Below are 15,351 nucleotides of genomic sequence, written 5' to 3'. Positions count from 1 at the left end.
AATATAATGGTTAGTGACCTTTTGCCCTTTTGCATTCAGCGTTTTTATGAGAAGCCTTATAATTGCCTAATTTTGTGCATTTATTCTGTTACAAAACCATTCTTAGGTTTAGCATTTAAATTCCACTGGTTGGGGTTAGAATTAATGTCAAGAGGATGTAGACGCGTGTTTGCACATGCGCAGTACAAATCGGGTTTCCAGGATGGATCGGGTAGCAACACCCCCCTCTCTGTTCTCACATAATGATATAATCCTTTATCCTCACATGTTATTGGCCACATCGCTGCCATGCTGGCCAATCAAAATAAAGTTCTGACCAGAGCTGGGGCTGAGCACTATGCGAGCTAAACAGCGAAAAAGAAAAAAAAAAAACTGGGAGCCGGCTCTTCTGATTCACTACAAAGCATCGGCTGACTCATCACTACTATAAAGGTCAAAATTTAAACATAGAATGTCAACCTCATTTTCATCATTAGTAAAATCTGAAATAAATAAATAAATAAATAACATGATAAATCATTCTGAGATGAAAAAAGTATATGGTAAAATTTAATGTATCACTATTTGTGGGTTGAGACATGACATCACAGCAGTATTTCACAGATAGTGCTTTCAGTCAGACATGGTTCTGGCTCCGTTCTGGAGTCCCAGAACCTTCATGCTTTCTGGCGAACCAGGCCCTCGTTCACACTGGTTTAAGTGGAACCAAAGTGGGAGGACGTTGCTCCACATTACTCAGGTGGTTTCTTGAGTTCATTAATTATCTGATCTGGTGTTTGAGTGAACCCAGCCTTAGCCACCTTTTTCCACAAGTTCTGCATAAAACTTGCTCTTCCTCTCCAGCTTCAACTGGAATTCTGTCAGTGATCAGATTGCACCCAAACATTTTGTCTCCTCAGCAGACCACCATTTATACATTTTCCTTTGTCTTCACATCCTAGAATATGACACGCCCACTGATGATGTCACGGTTCCTGAGGAAGAACCAACTAATTTTTCTGGGTTCCAACTGAGAACCAACTTTTCGGCTTACAAACCATTTTTTCCGGTTTGAACAAGGTTAGGTTTGGGAACCGGCACAGAGTCTTGCTGGTCTATGAGGCCTGATATAGATAAATTATATCAATGCTCATATAAGAGGAGATGAACGAGTTTGTTAACTGAAAAAAAACTCTCCCATTTTCTCTACTGGGTTTGGATGCTTGAAGAAAATTGGAGAAAGGCTTGCTTCCACTCTCAGACTAGGGCCCCCCAAATGACCAAAACCACATCTGTAAAACCTACGCTGTATGTGATCTCTGTGAGCTGGACATGCAAAAAGGGTCAAGCTAGCATGTCATCCATCAGATAAGTAAAATTTATTTTCCAGGAGAGCTGTTTCTAAGACCAACCACACTGAAATTCAAGAGTCAACAATTATTGTTCCAATATTGAGTCCAATCTCAGGATTTTATCTCCTGAGAGCACATGGAAACTCACTTTATCAAAGATCCATTTTAAGCTAATAAGTGCATTTCATCAAACCAGTTTGATTGTTTTCTAATCATTTAAACCCATGTGTTTTTGTTTGGATCCTCTTTGGACCAAGACTGCAGGAGTCTTTGCCTCATTACTTAGTTTTCCAATAATTGTGACTTTAAAAGGCCATTTATTCACTGATAGCACTACAATTACCTACTTATGATATGTGCAGTAAGTCACCCCTGACAATGAGATTGATTATTAATATTTTGCCTACCTCGGGCTAAAACACAAAGAAAAGATCAATCAGCCCACCAGTCTGAAATTGAACAGTTGGTGCTCTGGTGTTGTAGTCACCGTATCATTATGAATGTGAAAAAGAGCCATGGAAATTAAATCGATAGGTGAACACAGCCCAGTACTCTTTCATTACTCTATCATTGATCAGCTCCATTGTGCAGCAGAGGGTTGTGCCTTTAAAGGTTAAAGGAGGAAAGAGCACTGTTTCCTCAGCTTACATACTGTAGAGTCAGTGCTTAGAAAGGCACAGAGAAAAGAATGAGTGATCCCTCTAACAGCCTTCACTTTATAGAGACACATGAGCCTCCTGGCTGAACGTTCAGACATTTAAATGCAACCTTAACTAAACTCTACCATCCTCCTTTTTTATATTTCAAATAATTTAGCAACAAAGAACCTACTATAAAGATTTTGTCAGGCACACTCTAGCTTGGTCAGTGGCCTTGTGTTTCAGAGGATGAGGCCATAGAAATACCTCTAATTAGTTTCAATACAAGTGCAACATCCAGCTCACAAATGCAAGTGTGAAGAAGACCTTGAAAATGCGGCCCCTGCAAAAATACGGACAAATAAAAAAGGGCCTGATATGTCTCTAGAGGCCCTTTACTGCTCTGGCAATTCCTATTTCCACAAAACAAAAACATGAAGTCCGGCATTTATAGTGCATGGCTTCCTGAGCCAAAATAACAAAAAGCCTTGTTAGTAACTGTTCATGGCTGATGGTTTTCTTTACTGAAAAAAGTTCTACATTTTAAACAATGCTATGTTCATCAGTGTCCCGTCTTCTTGGTCTCCCTGACCAATCAAATCAAGAAGAGGCAGGACTTACGATACCAGCTTTGTCAACAACAAAGGTGGCAGAGAAACTGATCCTAATCATCTTTTAGAGCAGTGAATCTCAACCTTGGGGTAGGGACCCCCTTGGGGTAGCGAGACACTGAGAGGGGGTCACCAGATGCCTTAAAAAAATAACAATATTTATCAAGTTAGACTGTTGACTCTTTACACCAACTTTACCAAATGTTAACCCTTTTCATCACTTTTTAATGCCAATTTTAGCAGTTTCGGCACATTTTTGCCACTGAAAACCCATTTTTGCCCATTTTAAACCCCTTTCAACACTTTTTTCTGCTCTGTTGTTGCCACTTCTAAACATATTCTCGCCACTTTCTGCCCATTGCTGACCCATTATTGCAACTATTAACCACTTTTTACACCCTTTTGTCCATTTTAACTACAGTTAACCAATTTTTGCCAGATTATATCAATTTTTCATCCCACCTCACCTCGTTTCCACTAAATTATTGCACTTGAAAGCCATTTCAGACACTTTTTAATCCCCTTTAACCATTTTTTTGTGCCCACTTTTGCCACTTTGACTCAATTTTGGTTATTTTTTGCCACTTTTATCTAATTTTTGCCACTTTTAACTCATTTATGTTCTTTAAAAATCCAAGGTCACCACCTTTCCCATTTATAACCAATGTCAACTATTTCTAACTCATTTTAATGATTTTTTTTTTAACAAAGTTTTCATTTAAGAAGGCTATTTACTTCATAAATGAATAAATAAAGGTATTTGTTTCTTTGATAAGAGTACTTACTACTCAGGTGAAATATAAAATAGGAGTTTCACAGCTTAACTTCACAATGGACCATGGTTTTGCTGACCTCCATGGGACCCCAGTTTGGCTTGGTCCCAGAAACTTCCCCCTTTATACCTCCTTATGGGCAGCCTTGTCTGCACATGACTATTTTTGAATGTTCACAGTGTTCAGCCTGCTTCAGGTACAGCAGGGGTCCCCGGTCTCTGGCACCTTTATTTTGGGGGTCGAGGGCCAAAAAGGTTGAGAACCCCTGTTTTAGAGGATAAAGCTTCCAGTGCCAATTACAGGATGAGATTCTTTTACATTTTTCATGTCTTCTTGGTGATATGTCCTTGAATAAAGGTAACTACTCACACAAAACAAAATGAGGAGTGCCATGAGCCTAAAGGTTCATTTATGCTCTATGCAAAAGAAAAAAGATCTGTGTTTTGAACTTCAAAACTGTAAATCCACTAGATGTCGGTGCATAGGCGAAACAAGAGTCCTCCCTGGCAACTCACCTTTGGAACGGGCTAGCAAGTGTGGGTGATAACATCATTAGAATGGTTCAGTCTGAGGCCATGGTTCTCTGCTGGAAAACGGTCGATTGCTCAGTGGGTGAGGAGTGAGTCTCTGCCTTGAGTGGAGGAAGTATCTCCAAATCTTTTTCACCTGTGTGAGATTGCCGGGTGGATTGGTGCAGCATCAGCAGAACTGCTGGCACAGGAAACTGAGCCAAAGGCAAAACTCTCAATTTCAATTAGTTGATCCATCTCCCACAATCTCATCCATAGAAGACTGCAGATACAAGCAGCTGAAATGAGTTTTCGTCTGATGGATGGCTGGGCTCAGCCTTGGAGATAGAGTGAGGAGTGCAGTAGAGCCACTGCTCCTTTATATTGAAAGAACTCGATGTGGTTCAGGCATCTGATCACAGTGCCTTTTGATCGCATCTCTTTGGAGGTCTTCTGGGCACGTCCAACCAAGAGGAGAGCTTGGGGAAATGTCAGAACTCAATGGATGGATTAGTTTTCCCATCTGGTCTGGGGGTCCTTACGATGAGTTGGGAAATATTGCTGGGAAGAGGGATCTCTTTGTTGACCTGTTTAGTTACACAGGCCCTTCAACTTGTGAAATCATGTCATTTTGTTGTGTTGATAACCAGAAGGAAGGCTTGATAACAGATAATTTACAAAAAGATAACAGTGTTGATGGAGTTCAAGTATGTCAGTCAAAGCTCTGGAGCTTGAGTGTCAGATTCTAAAGTACTTGACCACTAACAGTTCTGCTTTGTTCAGTTTAGAGTAAAAACAGGCTGTTTTATAATATTTGGGAAAGTTTAATGTTTTATTTTGTGGTCCTGATCTTTCAGCAGCATCAGATAAATCAGTGTTACTCAACCCTGCTCAACCAAAGAGTCTAATTGATGAAAAATGCCTTTGCAAGAGCGACAATCTAAATGGTGAAAAGTAGCAAAATAGGTCAAAGTGACAATAGAAATAAGTAAGATGTGGCAAAAAGTGGAAAGAAATGGTGAAAAATGGGCAAAATAGGTATACAATGGACATAACTTGATGAAAAGTGGCAAAATGGGTGCAAAATCACAAAAAATTTGTGTTACAGGTGGTGAAAAAGTGGTAAAAATCTAGCAAAAGATGAGTAAAAAGTGACTAAAATTGGCAAAAAAGCTGTAAAGAGGCGAGAAAATGGGGGAAAAGTGGTATTCAATGGCAACAGGCAGCTTAAATGGGCAAAAAGGGGGAAAATTGAAAAAAAAAAAAGGAGGATAAAAGCGGCTAAAACTGATGAAAAAGGGCAAAAATGGCCAAAAAGTGGCAAAAAGTTGAAAAAAAAAGGTTGAAAAATGGGCAAAATAGGTATACAATGGACAAAAATGGAAGAAAAGTGGCAAAAATGGATGCAAACTCACAGAAAGTTGTGTTATAGGTGATCGAAAAGTGGTACAAATGTGGCAAAAAATGAGTTAAAAGTGACTAAAATGGGCAAAAAAAAAAAGCTGTAAAGAGGTGATAAAATGGGGAAAAGTGGTATTTAATGGCAACAGGTGTCTAAAATGGGCAAAACATAGCAAAAAGTAGGAAAATTGAAAAAAGCAGGATAAGAGTGGCTAAAACTGATGAAAAAGGGCAAAAATGGCCAAAAAGTGGCAGAAAGTTGGAAAAAAAATGTTGAAAAATGGGCAAAAATAGGTATACAATGGACAAGAAGGGGGAAAACTGAAAAAAGCAGGATAAAAGTGGCTAAAACTGACAATAAAAAGGGCAAAAATGGTCAAAAAGCAGCAAAAAGTGGGAAAAAAGGTTGAAAAACGGGCAAAATCACAAAAAAATCACAAAAAAAGCTGTAAAGAGGTATTTAATGGCAACAGGCATCTAAAAAGTGAAAAAAGTGGGAAAAAAGGGGGAAAATTGTAAAAAGCAGGATAAAAGTGGCTAAAACTGATGAGAAAGTGCAAAAAATGGTGAAAAGTGGCTAAAATATGTCGTATAAATGGGCTGAAAGCAGTTTCCATTTTCAAGGTTTTTCAGGGGAATAATATCTGAAATTAAGACATACAAGAGCCACAAATCATCACAAAAGAGCCACACGTTGAGTATCACTGAGTTAAACGGTTTTGATTCGGTTTTATGTGTCAGTTATCTTAAAAATAGTGTGGATTTTAAACTGAATAACTGACTTTAAAGATGTCTGAGGCATAAATATATTCAAGGAAAAGGGGTAGTTTAGGAAGCCATCGGCAAGTTTGCCAAACCTTTGTCGGTAATGGAATTGAGATTTGGCCTGAAGGAGTGCATTTAAGAGAAAGCAACCCAAAGCAGTTGTATGAAAATCACCAAGTTAAAGAATATCCGTATGCCTCTGTCTCTAAGTGCACCATCAGAACCAAATCTCAAAATCAAGAAACGCACAAAAAGTGTGATCCCATCTCTTTTGAAGAGCACATGCAGAGTGTGTTTCAGCGGGCACCCATAAATCAACACCGGCGTTTTCACTCCTCTGATTCTGAAGCAACATGACAGAAGAGTAATTGAATTTCTGACACCTCCACCAAAATAAACAGCCCACAGCCACGGAGATACAGAACATTAGCCTGCAAATATCAACCAGCACTGCTGCAACAACAACACTCTAGTGGCTGTGCCAAAGCATCATCGCCCAGAAGAAAGGGAGAGGAGAGCAGGAGAAGAGGTGAAGAGATGCTGGAGAAAGTTAAGGGCATGCAGCCATCAAACTGTAAAGGTTAGAAGTAGCATCTGTTCTATTAGCATCCTGAAGTTCAGACTGTTTCTAAAATGTTAGATATGCTGCTCGGTATCAGTGCAGTAAAGTTCTGCGTGCATGAAATATGTGAATCCATGTAGGTGTGTGCACTTCAGGACAGTGTCAGAACAGAACATATGCTTGTCAGTATACAACACCATGCATTGTTCTAATATGTGATAATGAGAGGAAGAGGCAGAGCTCAAGTTAGACTTGAAAACAGAAATGCCAAAGACGATGTCCTTGGAGGACAACATAAAAACAGGTCAGCAGATTCGTCTAGTCTTCACAGCAGAGACCGATTCAGTGAAATTATCCGTGAACTCAGGGTCCGGTCCATTACTGACTGGGCTGAGAACGCTCAAATGAAGCTGCAGCTTCAGGGACTACAGGCAGGAGAGTCATGAGGATACACAGTGACTCTAGTAACTAAAAGTTCAATATCAAAACCATGAATGAGCTTGGAGGGTAGGCTGTGGGGGAGCCTGGGGCAGCATGTCTCCCCTTAATAAAACATGAGCTCCCCTCAAGCTGGATTTGTCAAACTTTGGGGGTCTCTAAAACATTGACAGCTTATCATTTCAGCTTGTGATGTGGCAGTGTCCAGACTACTGGAGTATTTTCTTAGTTTTTGGGCTCTTTCCAACACAGTTTGTGAGACTGCTTTACAAAATGAAGACACAGTGTCATTAATAATACCCATACCCATGTTTGACATGTTACACTCCAACATGCACTCACAAGGAGGTAAAACTATTCTCTACTTTAAAAGTGAAAGCCCTAGATGTCATACTGTTCAAGGGGAGGCAATTTTCAAGGCAGAGAATCAAAATTTAAAGAGTTTCAGCTGAGGTGCATCTACCCTGAAATGTCAAAAAAAAAAAAAAAAAAAAAACCTTAGATGTCATGGAAAGGCTGAGCTGGAGGATGGACCAAAATGGGTTAAAGACGTAAAATGAGCAACAACGTGGCAAAAAAGAGTTAAAATGGCAAGATAAATCGGTAAAAATTGGTTCAAAATGACATAATAGCATAGCAAAGCATAGAGTCACTAATTTTTCTTTATCTACGATAGGCAAAAAAATGGGTTACAGAAATTCAAAAAGGGTTTAAAATGGTTGGAAATGTTTAAAAGCGGTTGAAAAGTGGCAGAAATGGGTATAAAGTGGCATGAAGTTGCAAAAATGACTAGATAAGGTAAGAAAAATGGGTTCAAAAGTGGAAAAAATGAATCACAAGTAGAAAACATGGGCTAAAAGTGGAAAAAGTAGCATAAATAAGCAGATCAATGGTGAAAAGGGGTTAAAAAGCTCAAATTCTTTGAACCCAGCATATGTGTTGATGTCATCAATAAACCGTGAATGGAGATCTTGTTTTTTGTGTTGGAAAAAAACGACATTTGGGGACATTTGGAGTTTGATCTGGTTGATTTTGACCTATGCTGTATAAATACAAATGAAAATATGTAGTTAGTGTTATGCCCCCCATCATTTTTTTTTCCATTAGGACAACTGGGTGTGGGTCCTTATGGGTTAAATGGATGCAGCTTGAACCGAGAGTGTCCGATGCACAAGCTGTTTTAACTCAGTGTTACTTAGTATTTTGCCCCGAAACAAGACTAGGAAAAGATAATTACATATGTCCTCATGCTATCTGTGTGAAACTGGTTCTATGATGCTTTTATACGTAATTTAACTACAATTACAGCACCTAACCTTGTAAACACACCAATATAAAACCAGTCTAATACCTTATTCATGGGTTGTGTTCACTGGCATTCTCTAAAAGTCATTTTTGTTTTCCTTTAATATTGCCGTCTCCTCTCTGTCCTTACTTTCTTTTATAACTGCAGAAGTAAAACTTTCTGAACCACACGAGGACACGGATATTCATCTTAAGTCCTTTAAAGAGACTGCATATATACTAAAATAGTTTGACTGGTCTGACACAGAGGAGCAGAGGGGCGCTGAAAAAAAGAGTGTCAGGTTTTAATTAAGTCGCAGAATTGACTCGGAGATAATGATTGTTTGCTTTGTGTGGATTTTGGTTTGCAATCAGCCTCATTATATTAACACTAGAGTGAGAGAGAGGGACAGAGAGAGAGAGAGAGTGTTCATCTCTCTGATAATGTCTGTAAATCCAGCCGATGGTGTAATTAATCTTCTAGAGTCAGATGAAAAAAGGGGCAGGTAATGAGATGAGGGGTGACAGACCCCAGTAGACACACTAACATTCACAATCCAACTCACTTATTTCAAAGTTTATATTTCATCATCGCACAAAATATCTGTCACAAACGACATGTTTGCAATTTACAGAGACAATAGACTGTTGACTGCTGGTAGTGGTTGTTTTCATATTTAGAACAAGATTGGTCAATATTCTCATTAGAAGATGAAGCAGAAATTAAAAGATATAAATAAATAATAAATAATGACTAATAAATAAATAAATAAATAATAATAATAATAAAATAAATAAATAAATAAATAAATAATAATAATATAATAAATAATAATAATAAATAATAAGTAATAATAAATAATGTGCAAATCCATGGAAACTTGGGTCGAAAAAAATGTTGAATGCAAATTTTGAATATCAGTGAATTGATCAGTAAAAACATCAAAAATAAAGTTCAAAACTGTAAATCCTCACATTAAGACCTGTAGTCAATTTGCAGCCTGGCCTCCGTATGACAGCTGGGGTCCTGGTCCCCCATGAACAAATAAACCCGTCCCTCTTTGATAGGCTTTAAAAGCTCAGCATGCCAATGCCCACGCAATATTATTTGAAACAGCACCGCTTATAAAGGGATATTCTCCTTTTTTTATTACCTTGTAGAAAACACCAGGCAATAGTAGTGGCAGCCAGAGATTTTGTGTGTGTTGTCTCTTTAAGCAAAATGGGAGCTTGACTGTAAAATGTAGCAGATGGGTACAGTTGTTTCACATCATTTAGCAATTTTTGGGTAGTAATAGGCAACAAACTGTATTGGCTCTAATCTAGAGTCTGTGTTCTTCTGCCTCAGGGTACCATCATCCTCTGATCAGCTGTTTAGGTCCGTGGGCTTTAACAGAGACAACAACAAGAAACTAAACTAAAACGAGGTATTTCAGCTCAGTTTTTTCTACTCCAACAGCTGACATGATGTTTTCATGAAGTACAACTATGGTGCCTTCTGTAGCATTACAAAAAAAAAAAAAAATAAAATAACATCCATAAACATACTTGGATTGCAAATTTCCATTCAGCTCTTCTGGTCAGGGTCACTTTTTTTCAATATATCTCTGGAAAGTCGAAGGTTTGAAGCATTCAGGAAGACAGGGAACTCTGAATGGGGAGTGATGCAGGCTGCAGGCGTCTGTGAGCCACTGTCCTCTGATCAGAAATGTCCTGAAGGAGCGTTGTGAGGTCCAACTCATGACAGCAGTAGCTCTCCATGTTCCTGGGCTCACAGTTTACACACCTACCACCAGGTAACTCAGGATCCCTCCTACTCACAAGTCTCCACTGCATTTTCTCTTGAAGTTGTTCCTCTGTGTACTCCAGGCCATTTAAGTATCCCCCCATATCCACAGTAAACAGCACGTTATTATCACTTAGTCAGAATCACTCATTTTAGTTAGTTGGGGCAACTGGCTTAGTGTAGAGTCGATCATCCCGCAATTGGAAGGCTGTGGGTTCGATCCCTAGCTCCTGCAGTCGCGGGTTTGATGTGGCCTTGGGCAAGAAACTTAACCCCAGTTTGCTCCCACTGCTTTGCTGGTGGCGTGTAAATGGGTATGAATTCTATTGAACGCGATTAGCTGGACAAATCTCCATAAAAACAAAACAAAACAAAAAAAAACAAACATCAGTTTTTGAATGTAGAATGTGAATGGAGGCTTTCTGGATGAAAAATGGCATACTTCTACATTTTTTTTGATATAGCATAAAATTGAGCAAACATTGATTTCTGGCCCATTTTTAACTTAAACTTGCAAAATTATGCAGAGCAACTGTACCCATATGTTGCGCTTTATAGCCTGGCTCCCTTGCTGGTGCCCCAGCATGCTCTCCTTAAAGGGGCAACCCAGGCTGAAATGTCTGCAGGCTAATGCCACGACTATTGCCAAGTATGTTACACAACCCAGCTTCAAAAAGAACAAAATATTCCTGTATAAACAGGGGTCTTTTCTACATAGTCCAGTTTTTCTTGACCTCACAATAGAGATTGTCACAAATCGTCAGTCAACCAATCAAACCCTTTGCTCTGCCGGCTCCAGCGTCATCATGGAAATACTGATGGGCAGTACAGACAGGAAAGTAACCAAGGGAAAAGGAAATCAACCACAAAGTTGATATTGAAATGTATTAAATTGATGCATGTGTTTTGTGGGGACTCAAATAAAGTCAAAGAGTTTCATTTTATGACGTTGATATTGATTATTTCATTGAGTGCTGCACTGCTACACCACTGTTATCTGACACCATGCCTTGAAATATGCAGGACTGCATGTACAAAATGACTCAATGACTTCCAGTGATGCCTAGTTAATGGGGTGTTCATGTTTAGTCGCCTTCTCTGACCAAGTAGCCCAGTTAAAGTTAATGATTACTGCCTTCTGCAAAGGGAACTTTCCTCCAAAAACATACTCTTATCATCATAGAAAATATGCAAATCTGTAGAAAACTTAAGGAAAATAGACAATGTAAAAAAGTTAAATCTGTGACTATTTTTTTTTTTTTACTAAATAAGAGCAGGAAGCAGCTCAGGTAAGTACTATCACCTAAGCTGCCTGACAAAAATAAGGGATTCATTTTGGACTGAACAGAGTGAATGAAATAAAGAAAATGGTATTTAAATCTTAAAGACCAATCTTACTGTCACATAATCACAGCAGCTCTACAGTCGATATGACACAGTCAGAAAAGCAGAAAAAAAAAAATCAGAATCCGACAGCAACAGGTCCCTGAGCCTGGAGCATCAGAATGTCTCACGCTTGGCTTCTCTCTCACACATTTTCTCTTTCACACGCTAACAGACAGAGCGGGCGCTGACTCACAGTGTGAAGTTCTCCTCAGGGTAACAGCGGTTCCTCAGCAGTCCCGCCCACAGCTGCACTCCGATGATGCCGAAGATAAAAAAGACGAAGAAGCAGAGGAGGAGGACATTTCCCAGCATGGGCAGAGTGTCCAGCAGCAGGTTCACCAGGATACGCATGCCTGCGGAGAAAAACACAGAGGTGTTTGTGATACATGGAAAATAAACATAACACTCAGATAGTCAGACTCTATCTCAGCTCTGATCCTAAAGCAACTCTAAGCCAGTGTTACTCAATCCGGCCCAACCAAAGAGCCAAACTGTTGAAAAATACCTGTGCAAGAGCCACAACCTAAGTGGTGAAAAGTGGCAATTAAAATAAGTTACAGGTGGCAAAAGTGGTCAAAAACAGCTAACAGCTAACACAGGGAGAAAAGTGGCTAAAAAGGGCAGAATGTGACAAAAATGGGATGGAGGGGTGGGGGAGGGGGTGGGGTGGGGTGACCAAAAACTGAGTTAAAGGTGGAAAAACATTGTCAAAAAGTGGCAAAAAACAGCAAACAGGTGGGGGAATGGGCATATCATCCTGGAGACTTTAGACCCAAAACTGTTAATCTACTATTCATTAACGTGGTTTTTCCTTCAATCAAACAGTGACTTAATATAACGTGTTCTGTAAGGATCAAGTATAAACCGAATAAGGTAATGGACAATGTCAGAGTGACTTCACCCACAAAGGTATGTCGCCATCTTTTGTCATACATGTTTGGAATTTACGATTCCAGACTGAGCAGCTGTTGTCGATTAGAGACAGGAATGCAATCATATGAACACCATACAATAAGGAAAATATTGGGTTGTGACAAACATCATTGGGGCTTATTTTAGCTGTCACTGTGTGAGAGACAATCACAGGGCTAAAAAAAAAAAAAAGAGGAGCACTCTCCTAACACTAAACCAAAAGTTAGGTACAACCACAGAGGTTAAACTGAAAGCAGGAAAAGTCAGCACTCAAAATGTCCTTTTAACGTTTATTCAGGCCTAACAGGCCACAACGGACGCGTTTCGACACGTAGGTCTTCTTGAACGCTGAAGAAGACCTGACCTTTCCTGCTTTCACAATCACAGGGCTGACATCTAGAGACAAACAGCTAGGCACACTCACACCTCGACCAATTTAGAGTCACCAATCAGCCTAATGAGAATGTCTTTGGTGGTGGGAGGAAGCCGGCGTACCCAGAGAGAACCCATACATGCACGGGGAGAACATGCAAACTCCACACAGAAAGGCCCTGACTAAGAAGTGAAACCTGGGACCTTCTCGCTGTGAGGCAACAGCGCTAACCCCTGCGCCGCTACCTCAAAAAAGTTCTGCAGGTCAAAACGTTTTAAGTCTTTTCTACTGGCCAATTAAAAAATGGACCACAAGCCACTATTGGCTCCCAGGCCATCGTTTGGACATCCCTGCTTTAAAACCTTTCAGACATGCCTCAGTCAGTTACCGTGATATTTACACTCTTCATGTTATGTGTAAATATCACGGTAACTAACAGTTGTTTAAAACTTTCATGATGATAGACATCACTTAAGATAGACAACACGATGTGTGGGAAGGTTTGAGGGCCCCATTCAGGACCCCTGCTTGTCTTTGTTTAAGGGTGGCCCTCCAACAACAATTAAAATGTTTTCTGTTCCCCTTTCCGTCTCTAATTTGATCAGCGTAAACACTAAAATAGGTTTGATAACTTGTGTACTCCGACACACAAACACATCGTCTCCCTCACCCCCTCATTTCGCTGCTGTAGATATTAACATATTACACTGGCATTTCCATATAAGCCCTGATATTATCATAATTAACTAATCAATCCCTAATCTGCACACTAATTGTGATCCCACGGCCCATTACTCCTACTCTGATCTTCGTAAGGAGACTACAGCAGGGGTTAAAGTCTATCTGTAAAATAGATGGAGGATTGATACAGCATTTAGCTGACTAATCAGGGCTAAGTGAGCAGGCAGTGCTCAGACCTTCTCCCATGGGTCCTACAAAATGACTGAAGGATTTTTAATGATTCAGGATGAAGATGAAGGAGACACAGATTCCTCCAGCAGCTCCAGGATTGCACAGATACTTCAGCGAGTTTTCCAAAAAAATGATCGAATAGATGACACTTTAATGAACAGTCCAGAGTCCGGGCATATTTTAGCCATCATGGGGCCTTTAAAAGTGAAACCTTAGCTTTTACCAATCAGATTTGAAGGTCTTCGTTGGCACTGACTGAAAATGTGTCCTCCTTTCCAGATTTTCAGTTGCCTTTTGCCTCTCTGCCTTTTTCTGCATTTGAAATAGTTGGTGTGTTTTCAGTCGAAGACACTGAAATGAAGATCACAACAAGTGAATTTGTTTGCCTTTGGGATTGAACATTAAGTCCTCCGATGTATCAGAAATGACAAACTAAATTAAAGTTTTTTTTCCTAACTTTGGGGTAAAAAAGTTAAATTGATGTAGTTTCACACCGATGGCCAAGAGTCAGCTTTCATATAAGCTTCAACTAGAATCATACATTTTTAATGGGACTTCAAATCCCCACCAAAGGGTGAGATATGAGTCTTGTGGAGTAAAATATATACAATAACCTTACACTCTCCTTTTGGAATAGAAACATCCACAAACATGACCTTGGACAAACAGAACACTGAGCTTAGTTTGGGTTTTGATGTAAATATTTGATGATTCATGGGAATGAAATTCCTCAGACTTTGGATAGATTTCATCGACCGTGACAGAAAAGAGCTAAAAGGACAAAATTTCACTGAAACACAGAGAGAGTTGAGCTGTTTCCCTCACAATGATCTGATGTAGCAGTGTTCAGAGCTTTATCACAATCATCAGAAGGTGTCATCAATAGCAATACCCTGATCAATCAGAAACCAATCAGTATTGGTCAATTTTCATTCAAGAAGTAATTGGTTGAACACATTCAATGCTTATAAGTCACCCATCAGTGAAACTGATTACCCGTGTTTAATATGGCAAAGAGAAGCTCTGTGTTTACAGAGTAGTGCACTTCTACAGTATAACTGACTGATGTTATCAATGAGTGTAAAGAACATCAGCACTGTGAATCAAATTAAAATGAAATGCTGTATCGTTCACTAAAAGCTCGGAAAAGATCTACATTTGCATTTTGATGAGTTTAAGGTTGGTATCAATCAATGAGGATAACATGACAGTAAAAAAATGAGCGGTTTGCAGATTACTTCATGTCACAACAAAGAGTAACTGCTGCATGGAGAAGCACTATGAAAACGCCAAAGCTTTAAGCCAAGGGAGTCCAACTCAATCCCAGCAGAGGCCATGATGAATTATGGGAAAAAAAAAAAACAAACTTAGCATAAATAATACATGATTTTGAGATTTAAACAAAGTCAAAATGATAAATCTAAAATCTAAAGGCTCAAAATTTGAGCTAAAAAGTCAAAGTAATTAGTTAAAAAAATCAAAACACAGACTTAATACATAATTTGTTTCAAAAGGCAAATATATGAGCTAGAAAGTAGAAATCAGGAGTTTAAAGGGCAAACATCTGAGATTAAATTAGAAATCACAAGTATTAAAATTCAAAATATGAGCTAAAATCAGAAACCATAAAATGTAAAGCTCAAATAATAAGATAAATTAAGAAATCATGA

General features: G+C 39.2%; 1 protein-coding gene across 1 annotated transcript in view; it reads right to left on the bottom strand.

Annotated features, from left to right (window-relative positions):
- Positions 1-15,351, bottom strand: part of LOC121507795 (voltage-dependent T-type calcium channel subunit alpha-1I-like) — a 317,733-nt gene that overhangs the window by 182,798 nt on the left and 119,584 nt on the right. The window contains exon 5 of the mRNA XM_041784135.1: positions 11,678-11,837. Coding sequence (XP_041640069.1) covers positions 11,678-11,837 — 160 coding nt within the window. The remainder of the gene's footprint in view (positions 1-11,677; positions 11,838-15,351) is intronic.

This window comes from Cheilinus undulatus, linkage group 4 (assembly GCF_018320785.1).
Source record: "Cheilinus undulatus linkage group 4, ASM1832078v1, whole genome shotgun sequence".
Classification (NCBI taxonomy): domain Eukaryota; kingdom Metazoa; phylum Chordata; class Actinopteri; order Labriformes; family Labridae; genus Cheilinus; species Cheilinus undulatus.
This window is presented reverse-complemented; position numbering and strand designations above follow the sequence as displayed.